Raw genomic sequence first — 17,816 nt, forward strand, 5'->3', positions numbered from 1 at the left:
AGCCGTATCTTTAGCGCTTTAACTTACTTGTCCCCTGGTTCGTTGCACCGCCGGATCCCGTCAATCCACCTCTGTCAGACGAAGGCAGACCTAAGATGCTGGCCCAGCGAAGAATTCTCTTCCCAGGACTTTCTTTTCCAGGTCCTCCTAATGGACGCTGGCTTGTCGACAATGCAGCACGTCCTCCTTCGCCGGTCAGATGGTGGGTATGAGGATCCCGGGTTTCGGCACCAAAATGTTAGAGATTTGCTCACTCCAACTTATTTTGCAAGAACGAAACAGGAGACAAGCAAGTTCTTTTAGACACCTGCAGGTGGAGAGTCCATTCGTCGCTGTCTGAACAGCGATTATCGAATGAAGTCTGAACTCTCCTTCCTGCAAGGGCATATTTATTAGGAAGAACAGAGTGGGGGTGGGAGTGGACAGGTTTGGTGAACCCCCGGCCTCTGATAAGATCAGAGCAGGGGGTGTTTTACACTATAGTGGGAAACAGACTCTGCATTGTGAGGGCCAGACGTGATTGATTCAATTATCACATTGTGAGGGCCAGACGTGATTGATTTAATCATTACAGTCTACATTCCAACATAATCATAGGATCAAACTAACCTGAAAACCCTAACAGATACAATGATGTACTGTTTCTGTGTTTTTGTTTTTGTTTTTTTATTGTTAGCATTCTGGTCGCCTTAGGCAAAGGGGCCGTGTAAGAATTTTCCTGCTAATAACATCTGGCCGGCAGGTTTTTCGCTTACACAATAAGTTTGATCTGGGGTATCAAGGTAATGCCTCATCTTCACTGGAAAGTGTTGCTATCATTGTTTGTTGTTTTTTATTTTTACTATTCTTCTTTCTTCATTATACATATATATGTGTGTTTTTTTTTGTTTGTTTTTTTTACTTGTCTTTGTTGTTTGCGGTGGCATAATCATATGATAAAACAGGAGGGAGATGTTAGGGTTTTTCAAATTATCCTTATCGTATGATTATGTTGGAATGCAACCGGTAATAAATAACCTACCTTGTCTCATCCTACACAAGGTCGTAAAACATCCCCTGATATGTTTTGACTAGAGCACAAGGGCTTCCTATTCAGTCTACTCTTACCCCCACTCTTTCTCTTAATAAATATGTCCTTGCAGTTGGGAGAGTCCCAGACTTCATTCCTGTAGTGAGTGAACTCTCCACCTGCAGGTGTCTAAAAGAACTTGCTTGTCTCCCGTGTGGTTCTTGCAAAATAAGTTGGAGTGAGCAAATCTCTAACATGATCCTTGTACTGTTTTAGTTCTCAGTCCCTACGCTTACCAAACAGATCCATATCATTTCATTCATGTTTGCGTGTCTTCTAAAATTATAGAACCAAAAGAGGCTGTCTATGTTCCTGCAAACCAGCCTGTTCAGGAGAAAGAAGGGCCTAAAGTCCCTCCCAAAAAAATCATACATCAGGAGAGGTGATAAAATTAAAAAGGAAATTTTCAACTGATGACATGTTTTGGTCGGTGATAGGCATTTCACAGATTGTAAATAATTGGCTCTTATTGACTGAGTCTGCAGCCAAAGTGGTAAAGTATAGCTGCGTCACATGCATGAGGCCTAGGCCGTTGTTGAGAGTGGTGCCTGCTGGAATACCATTATATTGTGTTATAGAAGTGATGACAAAGGCTGTACCAAGAAAGGACTGTAGTTCATGGAATGAAGCGTATCCTATAACTAAAGCGTTGAAAGATGATAAACCTGTATTTTCTACTGACGTAGCAGCAGCAGATTTTATATGTATAAAATTGATGGGATCGCAAAACAAAGTCGGTGTTCTAAATTCTACGTAGTGCAGGACTACAGTGGATCAAACAAGTCCACTGGTGGCACGGAGTGATGTTAGGTTGTGGTATGGGGGGTCTAAATTATATAAACTATTAAAGGACGCCCAGGGTTCTTGTGCTTTGGTGTCATTGCTTTTACCAATCTCGATTTTTCCAGCTACGGCAAATGAGATCCAATTGGCTGCAGCAAAGTTTTATAATCCCGTGGAGCTGCCGGGGGTCCCGGTACTATCCAGAAGGCGTCGTTCTTGGAGGGGGGACGACCCGACATACATCGACGCCATTGGAGTACCATGAGGCGTGCCAGATGAGTATAAATTGGCTAACCAGATTGCGGCAGGGTGGGAGTCCATTTTCTTGTGGGTGACGCCCAACAAGAATGTGGACCGTATCAACTACATCCACTACAATGTGCAAAAGCTGGGGAATTATACAGAGGATGGCTTCATTGCAGTGAAGGAGCAATTGGCTAGCACCTCATTGATAGTTTTCCAAAACCGCATCGCAATTGACATGATTTTGGCCAAGGAAGGAGGTGTCTGTGCTATGTTTGGGAGTGAATGTTGCACATTTATTCCTAATAACATGGCACCTGATGGTCTCTCAGCAGAGCCATAAAGGGACTCCGGATGCTAAATCGCAGACTGAAGGAGCACTCAGGAGTGGCCACCTCTATCTGGTCTGATTGGTTCGACGAGACCTTTGGAAAATATAAAAAATTAGTGCACTCTATCTTAATATCAATCTCTGTTTTCACAGCTCTCCTCACATTGTGCGGTTGTTGCTGCATTCCGTGTATCCGCACTCTGCTAAACCGGCTTATCTCTACGGCCTTGGCACCCACGTACTTTACATTATCGGAAACGTACCCAATGCTTCTGGCAAATCCAGAGCTGGGGGGCGGTGGTGACGCTATGGCCCAGGGCATTGAGAGAGGGTATCTTCCTTTCCTGAATCCTACTTCTCGGCCCCAAAATGTGTACGAGAACTACATTGGTCAACGGGTTGATGAATTGATTGGCTAAAACCTATGCCGGGAGTCTTTTTGAGGATGTTTTCTGAGGGTGAATGTAGAATCAAAATAATAAACAGGGGGGAAATGTTGGAATGATAAATTCATTATGTTTAATTATACATTTGTGATTGCGGTGGTTTAACAATGTATTATGATTGCTGTGGAAAGAGTGTTTTTGATGTGGGACAAAGGTCAGAAGCAGGCTGAGGAATTGAAAGCTGTTGGCCCCAAGCTGACCAGGGAGATGAGGAACGACGCAAGATGACCTTTCTGCTATTTACTGATACGAAGAAATGAAGTGTTTTTATGATGAAATGACGTGCGGAATAGTTTATCTGCCAATGTCTGCTTATGATTACTCTGCTAAAATACATGAGAAAACATGCCAGGGGCGGATGCCGTTTGCTGATCTTGTTGATTCCCCATCCTTTTAGGGGCACCGCCCTAATGTAATCAGGGACCTCTAAATGAATAAAGGTGGGGTGGATAGGAGAGCTGATTAGAATTGTGAGAGAACCATACAGCTTTCTGATTCTCCTTGCAAGAAATCGGAAACGTCTTCTCTCTTCATTATTTGTGAGTTGTTTAGGTAAGTAACCTAACAAACAGCTAGGAAGTGAGTGTAAAACGCCTATGACAGGGAAAAGTAAAGTTTTTTTTAAATGGACATTACAGTCATTTAAAAAGAGGTCATATCTACAGTAATTTAATTGAGTGTTTTATTTCTATTTCTGTTTATTCTCAGAGTTTCTGAAGGTCATCGTAAAGACCCTTCTGGCAATCCCTGGGGTGAGGAGCCTCAACTCTTGTTCATAATGTGACGCGGAGAGTGGACAGTTGCCCATGACTGATCTGGAGACCTTTGACATGATGTCCAAGGAAATAAATGACAAACAAGATGTAAGCCTGAATGACAACAGAATGGTTAAGTTTGGAATCGGTTTGTCAAAATATTGGATGTTGTGGTCCACCCTTCACTCTTGGCAGCTTACAAAAGGAACCTGTAGGTCTCTGTTTGGTTAAATTGCTGTACTATCAAAGTTATTGACGTTTCAGCTATTTTTGCTCGATGTACGAGAAAAAAAGTCCTCAATTCAATTATGTCCCTAAGTAATTCCACTCTTCTGAGACACTGTTCATGATTTGTTATATACAGATTGCAAAGCAGTCTTGTGTCGGGAGGGGCTGATTTGAAGACATGCATGTTTCCAAGAAGACCATGGACAGGTATGATTAGTTTGACATCTATTCTGTAGATCAGGGGTGTCAAACTCATTTTTTTCGCAGGCCGCATTGTAGTCTGTTTCTTTTGGAGGGCCATTATGACTGCCAACCCAAATATGTACAGTGTAAGCTACAAAACAAACTGACAAATAACTCGTTTTCAAATCAGACGAGTAAAAACTGGTAAAATATTTTAATATATATTTAAAAGTGAAGACAATTTGCAATTTGGAATGACACACGAATTTGATGCACAATTTGTCTTCGCGGGCCACATAAAATGATGTGGCGGGCCGTATCTGGCCCCCGGGCCTTGAATTTGACACCTGTGCTGTGGATTACAAAAGACAACAGTGAAGGCTTACAATGTGGTGGTGTAATACCGCTCTCACTGTTGACATTTTTTGTATTGTAGACTCTACACAAATGACAATGATCAATATGTTCAATAGGCGTGGTGGTGGCAGTCGTGCAAAGAGGGCTCTCAAGAAGACTGCTCTTTACTCTTTTAGCGCTGGTAAATTAAAAAAAAAAAAACTGTCTGCTTGTTCCTGTGCGATTGCTTCATGTTCGGAATGTGCAACTGACATGACGTATATATCAAGGAAAAACAATTTTAAAGGTAGTTGTTTTTTTTCAACCCCAAAGTCTACAATGGGTGGTGCCCGATGTCCATTGAGTTCATCTTTGTTTGTAGCTGTTAGGAACACACACAAAGAGGCCACGGATGATAAAACAAGGACAGCAATGGCTTTAAAATTAAAACAGGCTCCAGCGCTGAGTGGCAGAGGGGGCTATCAAAAGCCCACAAGAGAGTGATGTTTATTTTGTTTCCCCCCTGTTTCCCCCAAAATAGGTTGTTTTGTTTATTTAATATGTCCTACATAAAAAGTATTTATATATTTATATTGCAACTTAGTAGTTTTGTTCTCTAGTAAAATAGCCCCCATTTTAAAAAATATTGTATGTATATTTTTTTATTTTTTAAACGTGATATAATTAAAAACATTGCACATTCATGTTTGTGATGGTTGGATAATGTTTGAAAAATGCTTTCATTTAGATTTAATTAATCGTTTTGGTTAATTTTAACATCAAAAGGTGTATTTATATCCACGACTAACGGAAGTATGACTGTTACTGAAAATGATGTAAATTTTCACATCCTGGAAGAACATCAAGAACGTATACTAGACGGCTATGCTACAGACGCATCTAAGCATAGTCGTCTAATAGACGTCTATCTATACATAGACGTCTAATAGACGTCTATCTATACATAGACGTCTATTAGACGGCTATGCTTAGATGTCTAAGCAATAGACGTCTAAAAAACCTTGATATATAGACGTATTGTAGACGGATTTTAGCCTAGATGTCCGGAAGATTCTCAGTTGGGTAGTGCAAGTTCGCAATAGGGAACAGCTGGTTCGGCCTTTGGCACAAATCCTTGGGAAACCGCTGGAATATGTTCACATCTTTCTGGTCCTTTGATCAAATCATGAATTAAGTGTCATAATGCAACACAATGATATAAATGACACGAGGTTGGCAAACATGAGTTTACTTGCATACAATAAAAATGCATCAAACAGTTTGGATACATTCTCTAGAGAAAAGCAACAATTTCTGCTTAATTGTCATGGCGGTTCCTCTACACCTGGAAGTCTGGGCCAAAGTGTCATCGGATCTGGACTTCGGTTGTGGACAGGTAAGTTGTCCTCGTACCGGGTGAGTACTGTGGGGAGAAACCATGAAAATGACGCTTGGCACACCAGCATGCAGCGTGTGGAGGACAATCGGCCCATTTAGAAACAAACATGCAAGAAAGTCCAGTTCAATCACAGTCGACGATGAGAAACAAACAAAGTGGCGAGTGTCAAGTACGTTTATGATCTTCCAATAGCTCAACAACACATTTCTAGGATGAATGCAGTCTGGTGTCACGGCCTTTGTAGGTTTTTTTGCACGCATTTCTCTTTTGAAAGAAACGATGGAAATTAAGGCTAGCCGGATAATGACCCACCAGAGGGCAGTCTTACACCACCTGCACTTCATCCTCGTTTCATGTTGTGAACATCCGGGTGGGGGTGTGTGGTTGGGGTTGGGGGGGGGTTGGCGTGGTCACACTTGGGACACCAGGGCGGCATAGGGCAAACGCACCGACGGGGGTGGGGATCCTCTGCATATCAACGGGACATTCTCGTACCGAGGGCTCCCGCCAAACAGCATGGACTGATTCCTAGGAGGCAACGAGTGGGAAAGATGGTGACATATTAGGAAAGGAAGTAGTAAAGAAATAAAAAAAAAAAAGAAACAATGTGCTAGACTGCAATCGTTTTCAGGGGGCGTTTTCCCCCCGAAAAAAACCCTTTTTGTCACAGTGTATTTGTTAAAGCTGCCAGCCATTACACTAGGGAAATGATCTTGAGGATATAACAGTTCACTCTGGCAGGCGTTTTGAAAACCCATCACACCCGAGGAAAAAGCTACCAATTGGACAAAGAAGGCATTACTGCTATTTGCTGTACACACATGCTGAAACTATGGTAGAATATGCACCTCCGCAAAATAAAAGTAGTCGTGCTACATAACAAATAAGTCATGCTATCAACATAGCAGCCGTGGCTAATGTCACCTTGTTCGCAGAGCTAATGCCAGCTTAGCGCTGGTAGTGCAGCAATTTGGTGGAAGCTAAATGTGCGTTCTATGTGATCATATGAATCTTGCTACCGGTTTGTTGCAAACTCACCCTTAAAAGCAGTGTACCCCAAGGCTTAACTTCAGGACTACATTTGTTTTTCTATCCTATAAGTTTGAATGGTTTTGTTTTGTCTAAGCTCACAGTTAGGTCCGTTACAAAAAAAAACCTTAATTGCGCCGGATGGCCAATTTGGCATCCCCAGTGACAACATTTCCATTGTTCTCAAAGGAAAAATTTGATTTGAAAATTCTCCGTTTACATGTATTCTGGGGCGGGCAGCACAGCGGCGGCCGCCTGAGGCGGAGGATGGATGCTGGCCTGGCTGCCAGCACTGCTGGTGTCGCTGCAGAAGCTGTGGATGTTGGACTTCCTGGCGTTATAGGACATGCGGCGAGCTTGAGGGTTGAACGGGTCCTCCTCGTCTATGTCGTCATATTCTTTGTTTCTATGCGGCGGCAAAGCGCACGAGAGATAAGCAGTGCGGACAGTGTGTGTGTGTGTGTGTCTGTGTGGGGGGGTCGCTCATCACCCGATTAGCGTCCACACTCGCCAAATGGCACACAGCATGGCAGAGCGCGTGCACGCCGCCAGCAGGGAGAACAAAGCCACGTAGAGGAGGCCTTCCACGCCATCGTAGCATATGCCCATTAGGCCGTCCAGGTAGTCCTGCACCACAAAGCCACAGCCAGGTAAGCCGCATCTGTGTGTGCTGCTGAAATCTGAAATGTGTTACTCAAAGCACACACTGTGACTCCAGCCACAGGGTGAGATAAGAGGGCTTTCAGAGAACGAAGGCTTTATCTGGCATGAATCAAAATTCACTCAGTGCTAATGAAGACCACAGCAAATAAATCAGGCCTCATGAGGTCCATCAAAATAGCACTATTTGCGCAGCATCAGGCAAAAAGCTCACCTTGTGCAGTCCGCGACAATCAAGCAAGGCTGTCAGCTGGTGCAGATTGAATTCGCTGGCATTCAACAGGCGCTGGATGCCTAACAGGTCTCTCTGCGTGAAACAAAGAGCGCTGCGTCAAAGATAAGTTAAGGAGTGAGCACACGAGCTGGCCGACTCAACGGTTTTGAAAAACAAATAGGAGCAAAAGGGATCATTGTGTTTGTTTGTCCCCTCCAACAGCCTTCACAGCGGTCTCGTCGACGTCATACCTCGGCGGTGGGGAAGGCGGGCATAGAGAACTGCAGCAAACCCTGGATCTGGATCTGCATGGTGGTTAGCGAGCGCTGGCAGACTGTCAGCGACTGTGGACGCAAAAAAAGCATTATACGCTAAAGGACTGTCGACAAGCAATAGGAAGGCCCACTTGATTCATTCTTCAAAGGAACACCACCCAAACATTGGAGTTGATCAGGAGACCGGATTATCCTTAACAAGCCGCACTTAATCCCTAAATGAGGAGCAGGAGTGCTAAGGCCTGCTATGATCCGCCATGGCTGGCCTGCAATGATTCACCATGGGTGTTGAAAACGCAAAACTAGTGAAAAAGAAAAGGAGGGCATCCGAGAGCATCTCCACTTCTGGAGCGGTTTTCATCAAATGTCTACTCCTTTCCTTCGCTAGTCCTCGTCCTGATCAAGCCTCCCTTTCAAAGAGGTGCACACATCTGAATGGCGCTCTCGTTGCTGTTGCTATCCGTTAACCTGTGAGCTAGGAATGACTCGTGTCGCTTGCGAAGGCAGGTAGCAAGCGACGGGGGGCAAAGAGGAATCGCCTTGCGTGAACTAATTGTGTGTGTATGTGTGTGTGTGTGTGTGTGTACCTGTTGGAAGGGGTTGGGTAGATTCGGACTGCAGAACAAATAATAGTGAGCAATATCTACCGGGGGAGAAGAAACAGTCTAAGTCTGAGCTCATATTTCATGAAGATGGAAAAATGAAGAGTCATTGGAGCAGTTTTCATTTCCTGCCACTTTGCAACTGGCCAGTTGTGATGTCGGCAAAATGTGAGAAAGGTTGCAGCAGTCTCTGTTTTTGTGCCAGAGTGGAACGCCGCTCAATCATTCACCGACGTACCCGCACTGAGGAATTCTTTGCTTCGGTTGACAATAAACTTGTCGGGAGACACGCAGAAGTCGGCGGTGCCCTGTGTGACGACACAACACACACGTGCCGAGAGGCCCGTCAGCACACCAGCCTTTGATCGACACCTTGTACTTTGCAATTTCGAATCAGCGGTCGGCGCGTACGAATATTATGTCGTGCGGCAAGTATTTCATGGCTCCTGTTTGTCATGTGTAGCAAAATGTGCATTGAATGGCAGCGGATGTCTGTGCTGCGCTTTGGGTTAGGTCACCACCCCGGGCTTAGTCCGCCGCATCTGTCCAGACGCCTAATCCGTCAAATGATCCTCAATTCCACAATACCTCCAGGAGATTCAGGGTGGGGATCGCTTAGTACCCCTTACTGTGCCCCAAATGCGGACTCTCCATTACCACGTTAAGCCCAAACGTGTGCGAGACGACACTCAGCTTGAAAACAAGGAGGATTTATTGCAAAACTAAAGCAGCACACAACAAAGACAGATTTCCGAGGTGTAATTAACGCCGGGCAGGGAGTGTTGTTTACAACCATGATTATGCAGAAAAGCTGCTGAGTTTATAATCAGCTTTACGACGTGACTGATTGAGCGAAAGAAACCTAAATAGATGAAGAGACCCCCCCAAAAACAAGAAGCCAGCATCAACTCACCACAGCTGTAGCCCAGCTGGCTCCCAGTGAGACCCAGCTCAGGATCACAGACAGCACCACCAAGGCCATCATCCTGCATGGTGAGCAATATTCACACACAAAGACAAGACGGCTGAGACATGGGCACGCACACACGGATGGGGCATCTTTGTTGGAGTTGGTGTACTTCAGGGGTCACCAACACGGTGCCCGCGGGCACCAGGTCGCCCGTGAGGACAGCACGAGTCGCCCGCAGGACTGTTCTAAAATTAGCTCAAATAGCGGCACTTGTCAGTGAGCTGCATCTATTTATTTTACAGTCAAACCTCGGTTTACGAACGTCCTGGTTCTCGAACAAATCGGAATTTGAACAAAAAATTCTAGATTTTTTTGCTTCGGTTGTCCAACAAAATTCAGAGGTCGAACCTCGCGAGATGAGCCGGGAGGACCCGAGAAAACCCGACTGCGCGGCCCGGATGCCGACTGACTCCGTTGTTATTGTATTTTCGTTACTTTGAGGATTGTATTAACCCCTAATCATGCCTCCAACGAAAGCAAGTGGGAGCAGTAAAGCCATCCTAAAACACAAAAACGCTCTTAAAGTAATGTGACAGTGAGAGCCCGGCGCGCTGCGGTTACGCGATTGGACCATATTAAGCTTCCTGCGCACTTAGGCCCACTTACATTTTGGAAAGTACATCAGGACTTAGATTTAGAGTATTTTGTAAATTTTAGCGACGGCTCTGTTACATTAATGCGACCAGCGCGGTGCAGTTGCGCATTCGGCGGTGCGCTTCAGTTGCGCGATCGGACAAAATTAAGCTCCCTGCGCACTTAGGTCCACTTAAATTTTGGAAAGTACATCAGGATTTTAAAAATATTTTCTAAATTTCAGCGACGGCTCTGTCACAATAATGTGACCAGCGCGATGCAGTTGCGCGGTGCAGTTGTGCGGTGGGCAACGCGCTACGGTTGTGCGTTCGGCGGTGCGCTACAGTTGCGCGATCGGACAAATATGCGCAAGTGAAAAAATGCTTAAAAATTCCATTATTTGTAATGGGAAAAATAGATTCCGAATTCGACCGATTTGCTTCTCGAACCGCCTTCTGGAACGGATTGTGGTAAGAAAACAAGGTTTGACTGTATTTTTGCTATTCTTGTTAAAATCACACTTACATGTGAACTGGAAATGACAATAATAGCACATAGTGAAAGCCAAATTGAGCAAATTGGCTATTTCAGAAGTGTGTGTCAAACTGGTAGCCCTTTGCCTTAATCAGTACCCAGGAAGTAGCTCTCGGTTTAAGAAAGGTTGGTGACCCCTGGTGTACTTTGACCCTTTGCAGCAGCAGCCTTTGCTTCTTCGCCGAATGAAGCGTGCACGTTCCTGATCAATAAGGCGTCAATAAAGAAGTCTGAGAGCACTTCATCATTAGCGAAGGGAGCTGCATGCTCATCCGGCCTCGGGCCCGATCAATAGGCATTAGTGAGCGCCATGAGGAGGAGAAGGAAGCGGCGTCTGGTCTGTTAGCGCCCAAGGCGTGGGCAGTGCTGGATTGGCCAAACGTGATAGGAAGTCTGGAGCGTGTGCTCTGCAATCCATTATTCCCATTCACGCTGTTTTTGTTTAAGCATCGTGTGAATGCACAAGTAAGCTCCACCCGGCCAAATATCCTGAGCGCATCCCCAAATGTTGCACTTTCCACGAAACAAAAGCAAATAATGTCACTGTGCAAAAAAATGCCATCAGAGAGCTACTGCTCTGATGGCTTTACCACACTGCAATCAATTTGCAATTTGTTTTAACGTGGGCTGCTTCTATGACCCACAAGCTAAAGTAAGAAAATGTATCATAAAAGCAATTGCAAAGAGAAAAGAAAATCCTTCTGAATTAAATCAGAGTTGAATTTAATTTATGCCAAAGGCAAGGGCAAAGGCGAGGGCAAAGGCGAGGGCACGCAAGAACAGCAGCAGCAGGGGACTCCAACTCACATGACGAGCAGCCACCGAGACTGCTTGGTCATCCCCAAACAGACGGCCAGACAGATGAGCAGATCCAGGATCAGCAGGAGCAGGTAGGTCAGCCATCTAGAAGCAGACGACACGGAAGCAAACGCTGGTCACTTGTGGCGCGCCACTACAGTCCACTCCAATACTCTTTTTTTTTTCAGCTGGCCCGCTGAGCAAGAAAAGAAGTATCGATTGCTCGCAATTTCAAAGAGTAGACATCCGCCGGCCGCTTCATAAATATGGACATTAAGGTCACCGGGGAGCACGTGAGCGCATGCCGAGGCCTCCGCATACGGACGCTTAGAATCCATCTGTGTGAAGACGGCACTTAGCGGCCAGACGAGGAGGCCATGAGAAGGAGGGAGAGCGCATCAAATGCCCTCGTCAATGATGAGCATGCTTGGCCATCTGTGGGAAAGGAGCCCTGCCAATTGACGGCGACCAGGCCGCCTCTGGCCTAAAGCCAGCCGGGATGAACTACAAGCTAACCTGTGAGCCTAATTGAGACAAGACTTAGATGCAAATATCAACCACGAGACACTTTGCAAGGTTGTAACCTCTGTAAGTCATCCTCCCTGCATTAACATGAAATTTCCAATTCATTTGCACTCATTTTTGCTTGACCAACTTTGAGGTTTTCCTCATGTTTATTAAAAATATTTGGCCGCCTCCAGTTTTATTTTTGTTCATTTTTTCGCCCTTGCGGTTTGAGTCACTGCACTCAATTAGAGGAGCAGCATTCCAGTGGCTCGGAGACAAAACACAAAGGGCACTTCATTTTAGCACCATTAAGTTAGCAATCGGGACAGAACAAAAAGTTCAAAACAGCAAAGCAAGCTCTCAAGGGCGTGCGCACCTGTAATACTCAATGAAGGCGGCGTGGGCCGCGGCGGCCGTCAGCCCCACATTGGCTTTGTCGAGGTTGGGCAGGGCATTCAGCTCCCGGATGATGTTGTTCACCATCAGCCGCACGAAGTGCAGAGCCTGAAGGTAGTCGGCCCGTGCGGCCAAGATCTCATCCAGACGCTCCAGGTGCCGCTGGACGCCCGTTTGCGCACTTCCTAGAGAGTCCGCCGACTAAATGGGGAGGCAGAGATGCCAGTTGGCCCATTCCTCAAAATGTGCTCGCAGACATGTGCCGAGTGCTTTTGCCTGTCTCCATTGACCTGTGTGTCGAGCCGCGGCCGGCATGATTTGGACGGGAAATCTCACGGGAAGCCCGACAGCGATTTTCACGGGTCTGGAGCCCCCGTGGACCGATGGCGCATCTCAAAAGGTCAGAGTAGCGTTCGTCCGCAGCGATCGCTACGTGGGCTGCCAGGCCGGGAAGCACCACTTAGGATCGGATCATCACAAAAGACTCACTCTTGTCTTGTACTCATACAAACACGTGCGCATGCAGCAGTGACGCTGTCGTGTTCTCTTTGGTCGAAAGCTCCACTGAACAGACGTTGTTTTGCTCATCTATGAGACCCCTCCGCGTCTGGTGCTCACGGCTGAGACCCCACGCCGGAGCCACAAAGAAGATAAACACTCCCCTCGAGGCTTGCACTTGATTACATTCGAGCTTTGGAGAGCCAAGGGCGTGAGAAAGAAAGAGGGTGAGAGATGAGCTTGCAAACAGATAGCGGCCCATATTGAAAGCACTCCTGCCGATGTTCTGCAAATGATACGCACACACTCATGCTATCTCGCCCCGTCGCACAGTACAAAGGATTGGCTTAATCAATCCAAGCGCCTCCTTCCCTCTCCCCTCCCCATAGACTCACTTTGCGAATGCAGGTCAGGCCCAACAGGCACGCAGCAAGCATCCCTATTAGGCAAAAAGCGGCCGCCCGGGGGGAGGCGCCACCACGGGGTGCGCTGAATGCCGTTTTCTGTTTAAATAGCTCACAAATGAGGAGCTTGTGCTGCACTGCCACCTAAAAGCTGCATTAAAAGACTTAAAGAGAGCCATTTCAGAAAAGACCAATTTTTGTTTCACACTTTAGACATATTCATTGCCTGGTTAAATCATTAAATCACACACACATACTGAACGGTCGCTACTTAATACATGGAACAAGTCCAAGAGGACAACGATTGTTGATACCGTCGCCAAACTGACAAGCTCCTCCTCGTGTACTCGTTGATTAGTTCGAAACGACGCTAGGCCATTGGAGATAACAAGAGCGAGGAAATCATTTCTTACCAGGCTGTCGATGACGCCCAAAGTCCGATTAGCGTTGGAGATGGAATAGGTGAACCGGTGCACGCCATCGTTGGTCTCGCTGTTTCCATAGAAACCCACTGCCACAGCACAACTGCGAATGCGAAGGGGCGGGCACAGCATCAAAATGGGCGGCAGCACTTCTCCTCCATCCGCTTGCACCTTCGGTGACAACAGCTTACTGCGATACCTCGAGCATTGAAGCGCTCGGCAAATGGGGAGAAAACAGAGGCACGAGACTGCTCCTTTCCCGTGCTGGGAACTGCACTCATCGCCACGAGGTTTGCCCGAAACGGAAACACGGGCGCTCGCGGCGACAATGTGACGTGATAGTCATGAATAGGATATAAATGGAAATAGTTTGCCATCCGTCGTGCCACCAGACGCCTCACAAAGGCCCTGCGACAGCGTCTGCAAACTACAAATCGCTACTTGACGCCGGTTGAGATTGCGACCCAAACCCGCTCTAGCTGCTGTCAGAAGCCACTCGCCTACCTCGCAGTCCCTTATTTTTGTTAGCTATCGCAATTGCCAGCTCCGAGTGGTCCACACGGAGCTCTGAGAGTGGCCGAGTTCCATCGGCATGTCGCGATCAAAGCCTCTGCAGAACATTTAATTCGCCATTCCGTCATTTAATTGAATGTCATATACGGGCGTTTGCGGCCAATATAAAGGCATTAGCGAAGGGAAAAACAAAGCGGAGCGCCTGGCACAGATGCAACGTGCGTAACAAACGCCGCCTTCAACGGCATCACGCTCACTCACTTAGCATCACAACGGGACTTGTGTCTACGCACTCTCCCTGGAATCGTCAAATGGGCTAAGTGCATTAGTGGCCGACACTTAGCGTCACAAGTTGAAGCGGGCGCCAGCTGCCCCGGCATGCGAGACTGCAGCCACGCACATGCAGACCGACAGAGACGGTTGTCGCAGCGAGGCTAAGCGTGATTCTTTGAATTGGCTCGGGTATCGCTCTCCTCCATTCCTCCACGGGTGCGACTGACCATACGATGAGAGCGGTGACGACGACCGACCACGTCGCGCAGCGGGTCCTCTCGGGCCTTTTGACGTCTTCGTGCGCGTCCCTGCGGCAGATACGCGAGCAGACCAAGAAGAGAACCAAAAGCACCAGGCTCAGACTGAGGCCCACCGCTCCTACACAGGCCAGGACCGCCACAGACTGGCAGAATGAGAGAGAGGCAGAAGAAGAAAGACAGATATTTGCTCAACAAAGGCGTGACAGATGTTTGCTTGTTTGTTTGTTTGTTCCCTAAAGGCAACGAGGGTGAGAAAATGCAGGTTTTCTGGTCGATGGCGGCAGGTCGACGAGGCGAGCATAGCCAAAAGGGAAGGCGAGCACGGCACGTGACAGATTGGCTTTCATTTGGTCTTGTGATTAAGGAGCGTGAGCCCGGGGGATGGAGACCAAACCAGTGCTCAGGGAGGCAAAAAGACACAAACATCTCCTGACGAGGCTTCGTTGATGAGCTTGCTCGCTTTGGCCGCCACCCGAGGCTCACTAAGTGGCCGCATGTCATTCTGCATGCAATATTTTGGACTCGACACGCATGTTAAGAACTCGGGAAGGACAAGAACAGATAGAGTGTCATTCCTCTCTTTAAGGTGCCATATCCGTAGTGCATGTGTACATGTTTTTTGGCACCAACATGTGTTGAGTGCATGGCTTTTATTTCCAATTACCCATTGACGTCTGGTATAGATTCCAGCATGCCCGCGATCCCCGTGGGGACAAGCAGTACTGATGATGGATGGATGGATGGATGGATGGATGGATGGATGGATGGATGGATGGATGGATGGATGGATGGATGGATGGATGGACAGACGGATGATGAAATTCTCTATTGAAGGATTGCAGCATGACTCTTTCGCCTTTAGTCAGTCATACAGGGATGAGAATGGCAAATGTGAAAAAGCACGGAAAAGTTGCGGGGGGTGGGTGGGGGGGGGGGGGGGGGGGTTGAATATACGCTGTCGCGGCGGGCGGGGGTATGCCCGCGAGTCACCGAGGCTAACGTTGCCCGGCCAGCTACCCGGCCGCTCCCCCCATCTATAAAAAAATATATTTTTTTTCAATGGATTTACATGATTCACGAAAATACTTTAGACGGAAAAAAACACGGAAATCCGCGGATCCGCGGAAATTTCTCATCCCTGGACATAAGCAAAAGATCTGTCTTTAAAATGACCCGTCACTGGTTTAGTAGAAAAAAATATGTATCAAAAGTACGAGGGGTACCACCCAATATTAAAGAATTGAGTGTTGTCAGTCCGGAAGAAAACTTGGAGTAGCGAACGTCCCTGTGCAGTCAGCTGTCCAAAATTGACACATTGATGCTGTAGCTAGCGCTCGTGTTGATTCAACACAGCCACAAACTGGCACATTGTTTCTTTTTCTTTTCGGGGAGTCGTTTTGATGCCGCTGCGCTACTGCTTCATTTTAGCTTGGCTGGGGACACTTCTCTTGGGAGCGCCTTCGGTGGAGCTCAGCGAAATCCTACTTGCTGGCTTATCACTACACTTTCCAGGTCAGGTCAAAAAACGCTTTTTCAAAGTGGACCATAGACAAATAAAAAGAAGCCAAACAAAACGAGAGCCTTATTTTGCGCTCCCAAAATTTCCCGACTTTAAGCGATGTGAGTGCCTGGTGGTACAGACCTGCTGGTAGTCCTCCTGCTCGGGTCTAAAGGTGCTGTCCACAGGCTTGAGCGACAAGTCAAAGTGAGGCAAATTGTGCAGCCAGTAGATCCACCATGGAGCCACATAGTTGAGACTGGCGGTGGCCATCCCTGCGGCGGCGGCAGGCGAAGGTGCACAGCCAAGCCCCCACGACAATCCACGGCTGAGGGCGGGGGCAAGAGGCAAAGTTGCGGGATTCCACGAGTAGGAGGGTACGTATCAAAGGCGAGTAGTGGCCACGGTTGCTTCCACGATGCGGCTTTCCGTGCTCGGATCCGAGGCACGGGACTTGAGTGATCGCGTCAACTTGGCCGCCTTAACAGGGAAGGCGTGGCGCTCACCCAGGCCCACCTACGTCACGCCTCCCGTCCCATTCCCGAGCCCAAGCTACATACTCAACCCCAACACGCAGAGCTATTCACTTCCGCCATCTATGCACATCGTTTTTATTCATTCGTGAGCGTTTTGGCTCGAGCTCATGCATTCAGCGCCCCTCGTGAATTGACGACTTGTGCTGTTCGTGTCTGACCTCTTGTGGACGACGGGGCAGGCGCACCGAGGTACGATTGGGCCTTCTGAGCGACCCCTTGTTTAGCCCAGCACGGATGAAACCAGCGAGAGGACAGCGGGTGCCGTCGGTGAATCGATGAACTGGTCGAAGAATACAACATCACGGTGCAGACTTTTTTTTCTCCTCTTCCGGAAGAGGTACTCAAGCTGGAGGAAAAAGGATCCTTTTCCCATGTGACATAGTGATGTGCATTCCAGTTCTTTTAGGTGAACTGAATCTTTAGAATCAGTTCACTCAAAAGATTCGTTCAAACGAATCGTTCAATACAAGTCAACTGAAATATTGCAAGCCTTTTATTATTTTAATATAGCTGATTATGGCTTACAGTTTAAAAAGACTGAAAAATCCAATCTCAAAATATTAGAATATTTCCTCAGACCAAGTTAAAAAATATATATTTATAACAGCAAAATCAATTGAAAATGTCCATTAATGCAGTGTTTCCCAACCAGTGTGCCGCGGCACACCGGTGTCACGTGAGAGATGTTCCGTGGGAAATTGTCCAACATTAAATACCGAGCGAATTGTAAACAGGATTACCAAACCACAGGTCAGTTTCCGCAAGGCTAATCGTGCATGCGTGGCAAATCGGAGAATTTTGAGATTTCATGTTGTGGCATCGGCACATACTCAATTTATGTGTGTGTTGCTGTTAGTGTTGGCTCGTGAGTGAACGATTCGTTCAAAAAAGGTTGGGAAACACTGCATTAATGCACTCAGTACTTGGTTGGGAATCCTTTTGCACGGATTAATGCATCATTGCGGCGTGGCATGGAGGCAATCAGCCTGTGGCATTGCTGAGGTGTTATGGTTGCCCAGGATGCTTCAATAGCGGCCTTTAGCTCATTTGCATTGTTGGGTCTGGTGTCTTTTAGCTTCTT

At 47.1% G+C, this 17,816-nt stretch overlaps 1 protein-coding gene across 3 annotated transcripts; it reads right to left on the reverse strand.

Annotated features, from left to right (window-relative positions):
* Window positions 1-5,607: 5,607 nt before the first annotated feature.
* On the reverse strand, window positions 5,608-17,182 carry LOC125983645 (protein tweety homolog 2-like). Of its 3 annotated transcripts, none has more exons than XM_049745084.2 (14): window positions 16,894-17,176; window positions 16,344-16,527; window positions 13,647-13,758; window positions 12,312-12,532; window positions 11,438-11,533; window positions 9,467-9,539; window positions 8,792-8,861; window positions 8,539-8,594; window positions 7,928-8,020; window positions 7,677-7,769; window positions 7,293-7,429; window positions 7,023-7,208; window positions 6,223-6,301; window positions 5,608-5,797 (listed from the first exon to the last, which is right to left on the reverse strand). In XM_049745084.2, the coding sequence occupies exons 1-14, from the start codon at window positions 17,033-17,035 to the stop codon at window positions 5,741-5,743; spliced, it is 1,599 nt and encodes a 532-aa protein (XP_049601041.1). In that variant the 5' UTR covers window positions 17,036-17,176; the 3' UTR covers window positions 5,608-5,740. The 3 variants fall into 3 exon arrangements, 2 of the variants coding, with proteins under 2 accessions (XP_049601041.1, XP_049601042.1); XM_049745085.2 differs by adding an exon at window positions 14,669-14,844 and having other exon boundaries at window positions 16,344-17,066; XR_011088330.1 differs by having other exon boundaries at window positions 6,086-6,301; window positions 7,023-7,429; window positions 16,894-17,182.
* Between the last annotated feature and the right edge of the window lie 634 nt (window positions 17,183-17,816).

This window comes from Syngnathus scovelli, chromosome 16 (assembly GCF_024217435.2).
Source record: "Syngnathus scovelli strain Florida chromosome 16, RoL_Ssco_1.2, whole genome shotgun sequence".
In the NCBI taxonomy this organism is placed as follows: Eukaryota; Metazoa; Chordata; class Actinopteri; order Syngnathiformes; family Syngnathidae; genus Syngnathus; species Syngnathus scovelli.

Excerpts from the sequence above, each read along its gene's own strand:
- LOC125983645 (XM_049745084.2), bottom strand. The coding sequence starts at position 17,035 with ATGTTGTATTCTTCGACCAGTTCATCGATTCACCGACGGCACCCGCTG. Across the intron at positions 12,533-13,646 it reads TGGGCGTCATCGACAGCCTG|TCGGCGGACTCTCTAGGAAG; the intron begins GTAAGAAATGAT and ends CTCCCCATTTAG. Across the intron at positions 7,770-7,927 it reads CCGCCTTCCCCACCGCCGAG|AGAGACCTGTTAGGCATCCA; the intron begins GTATGACGTCGA and ends TGTTTCACGCAG.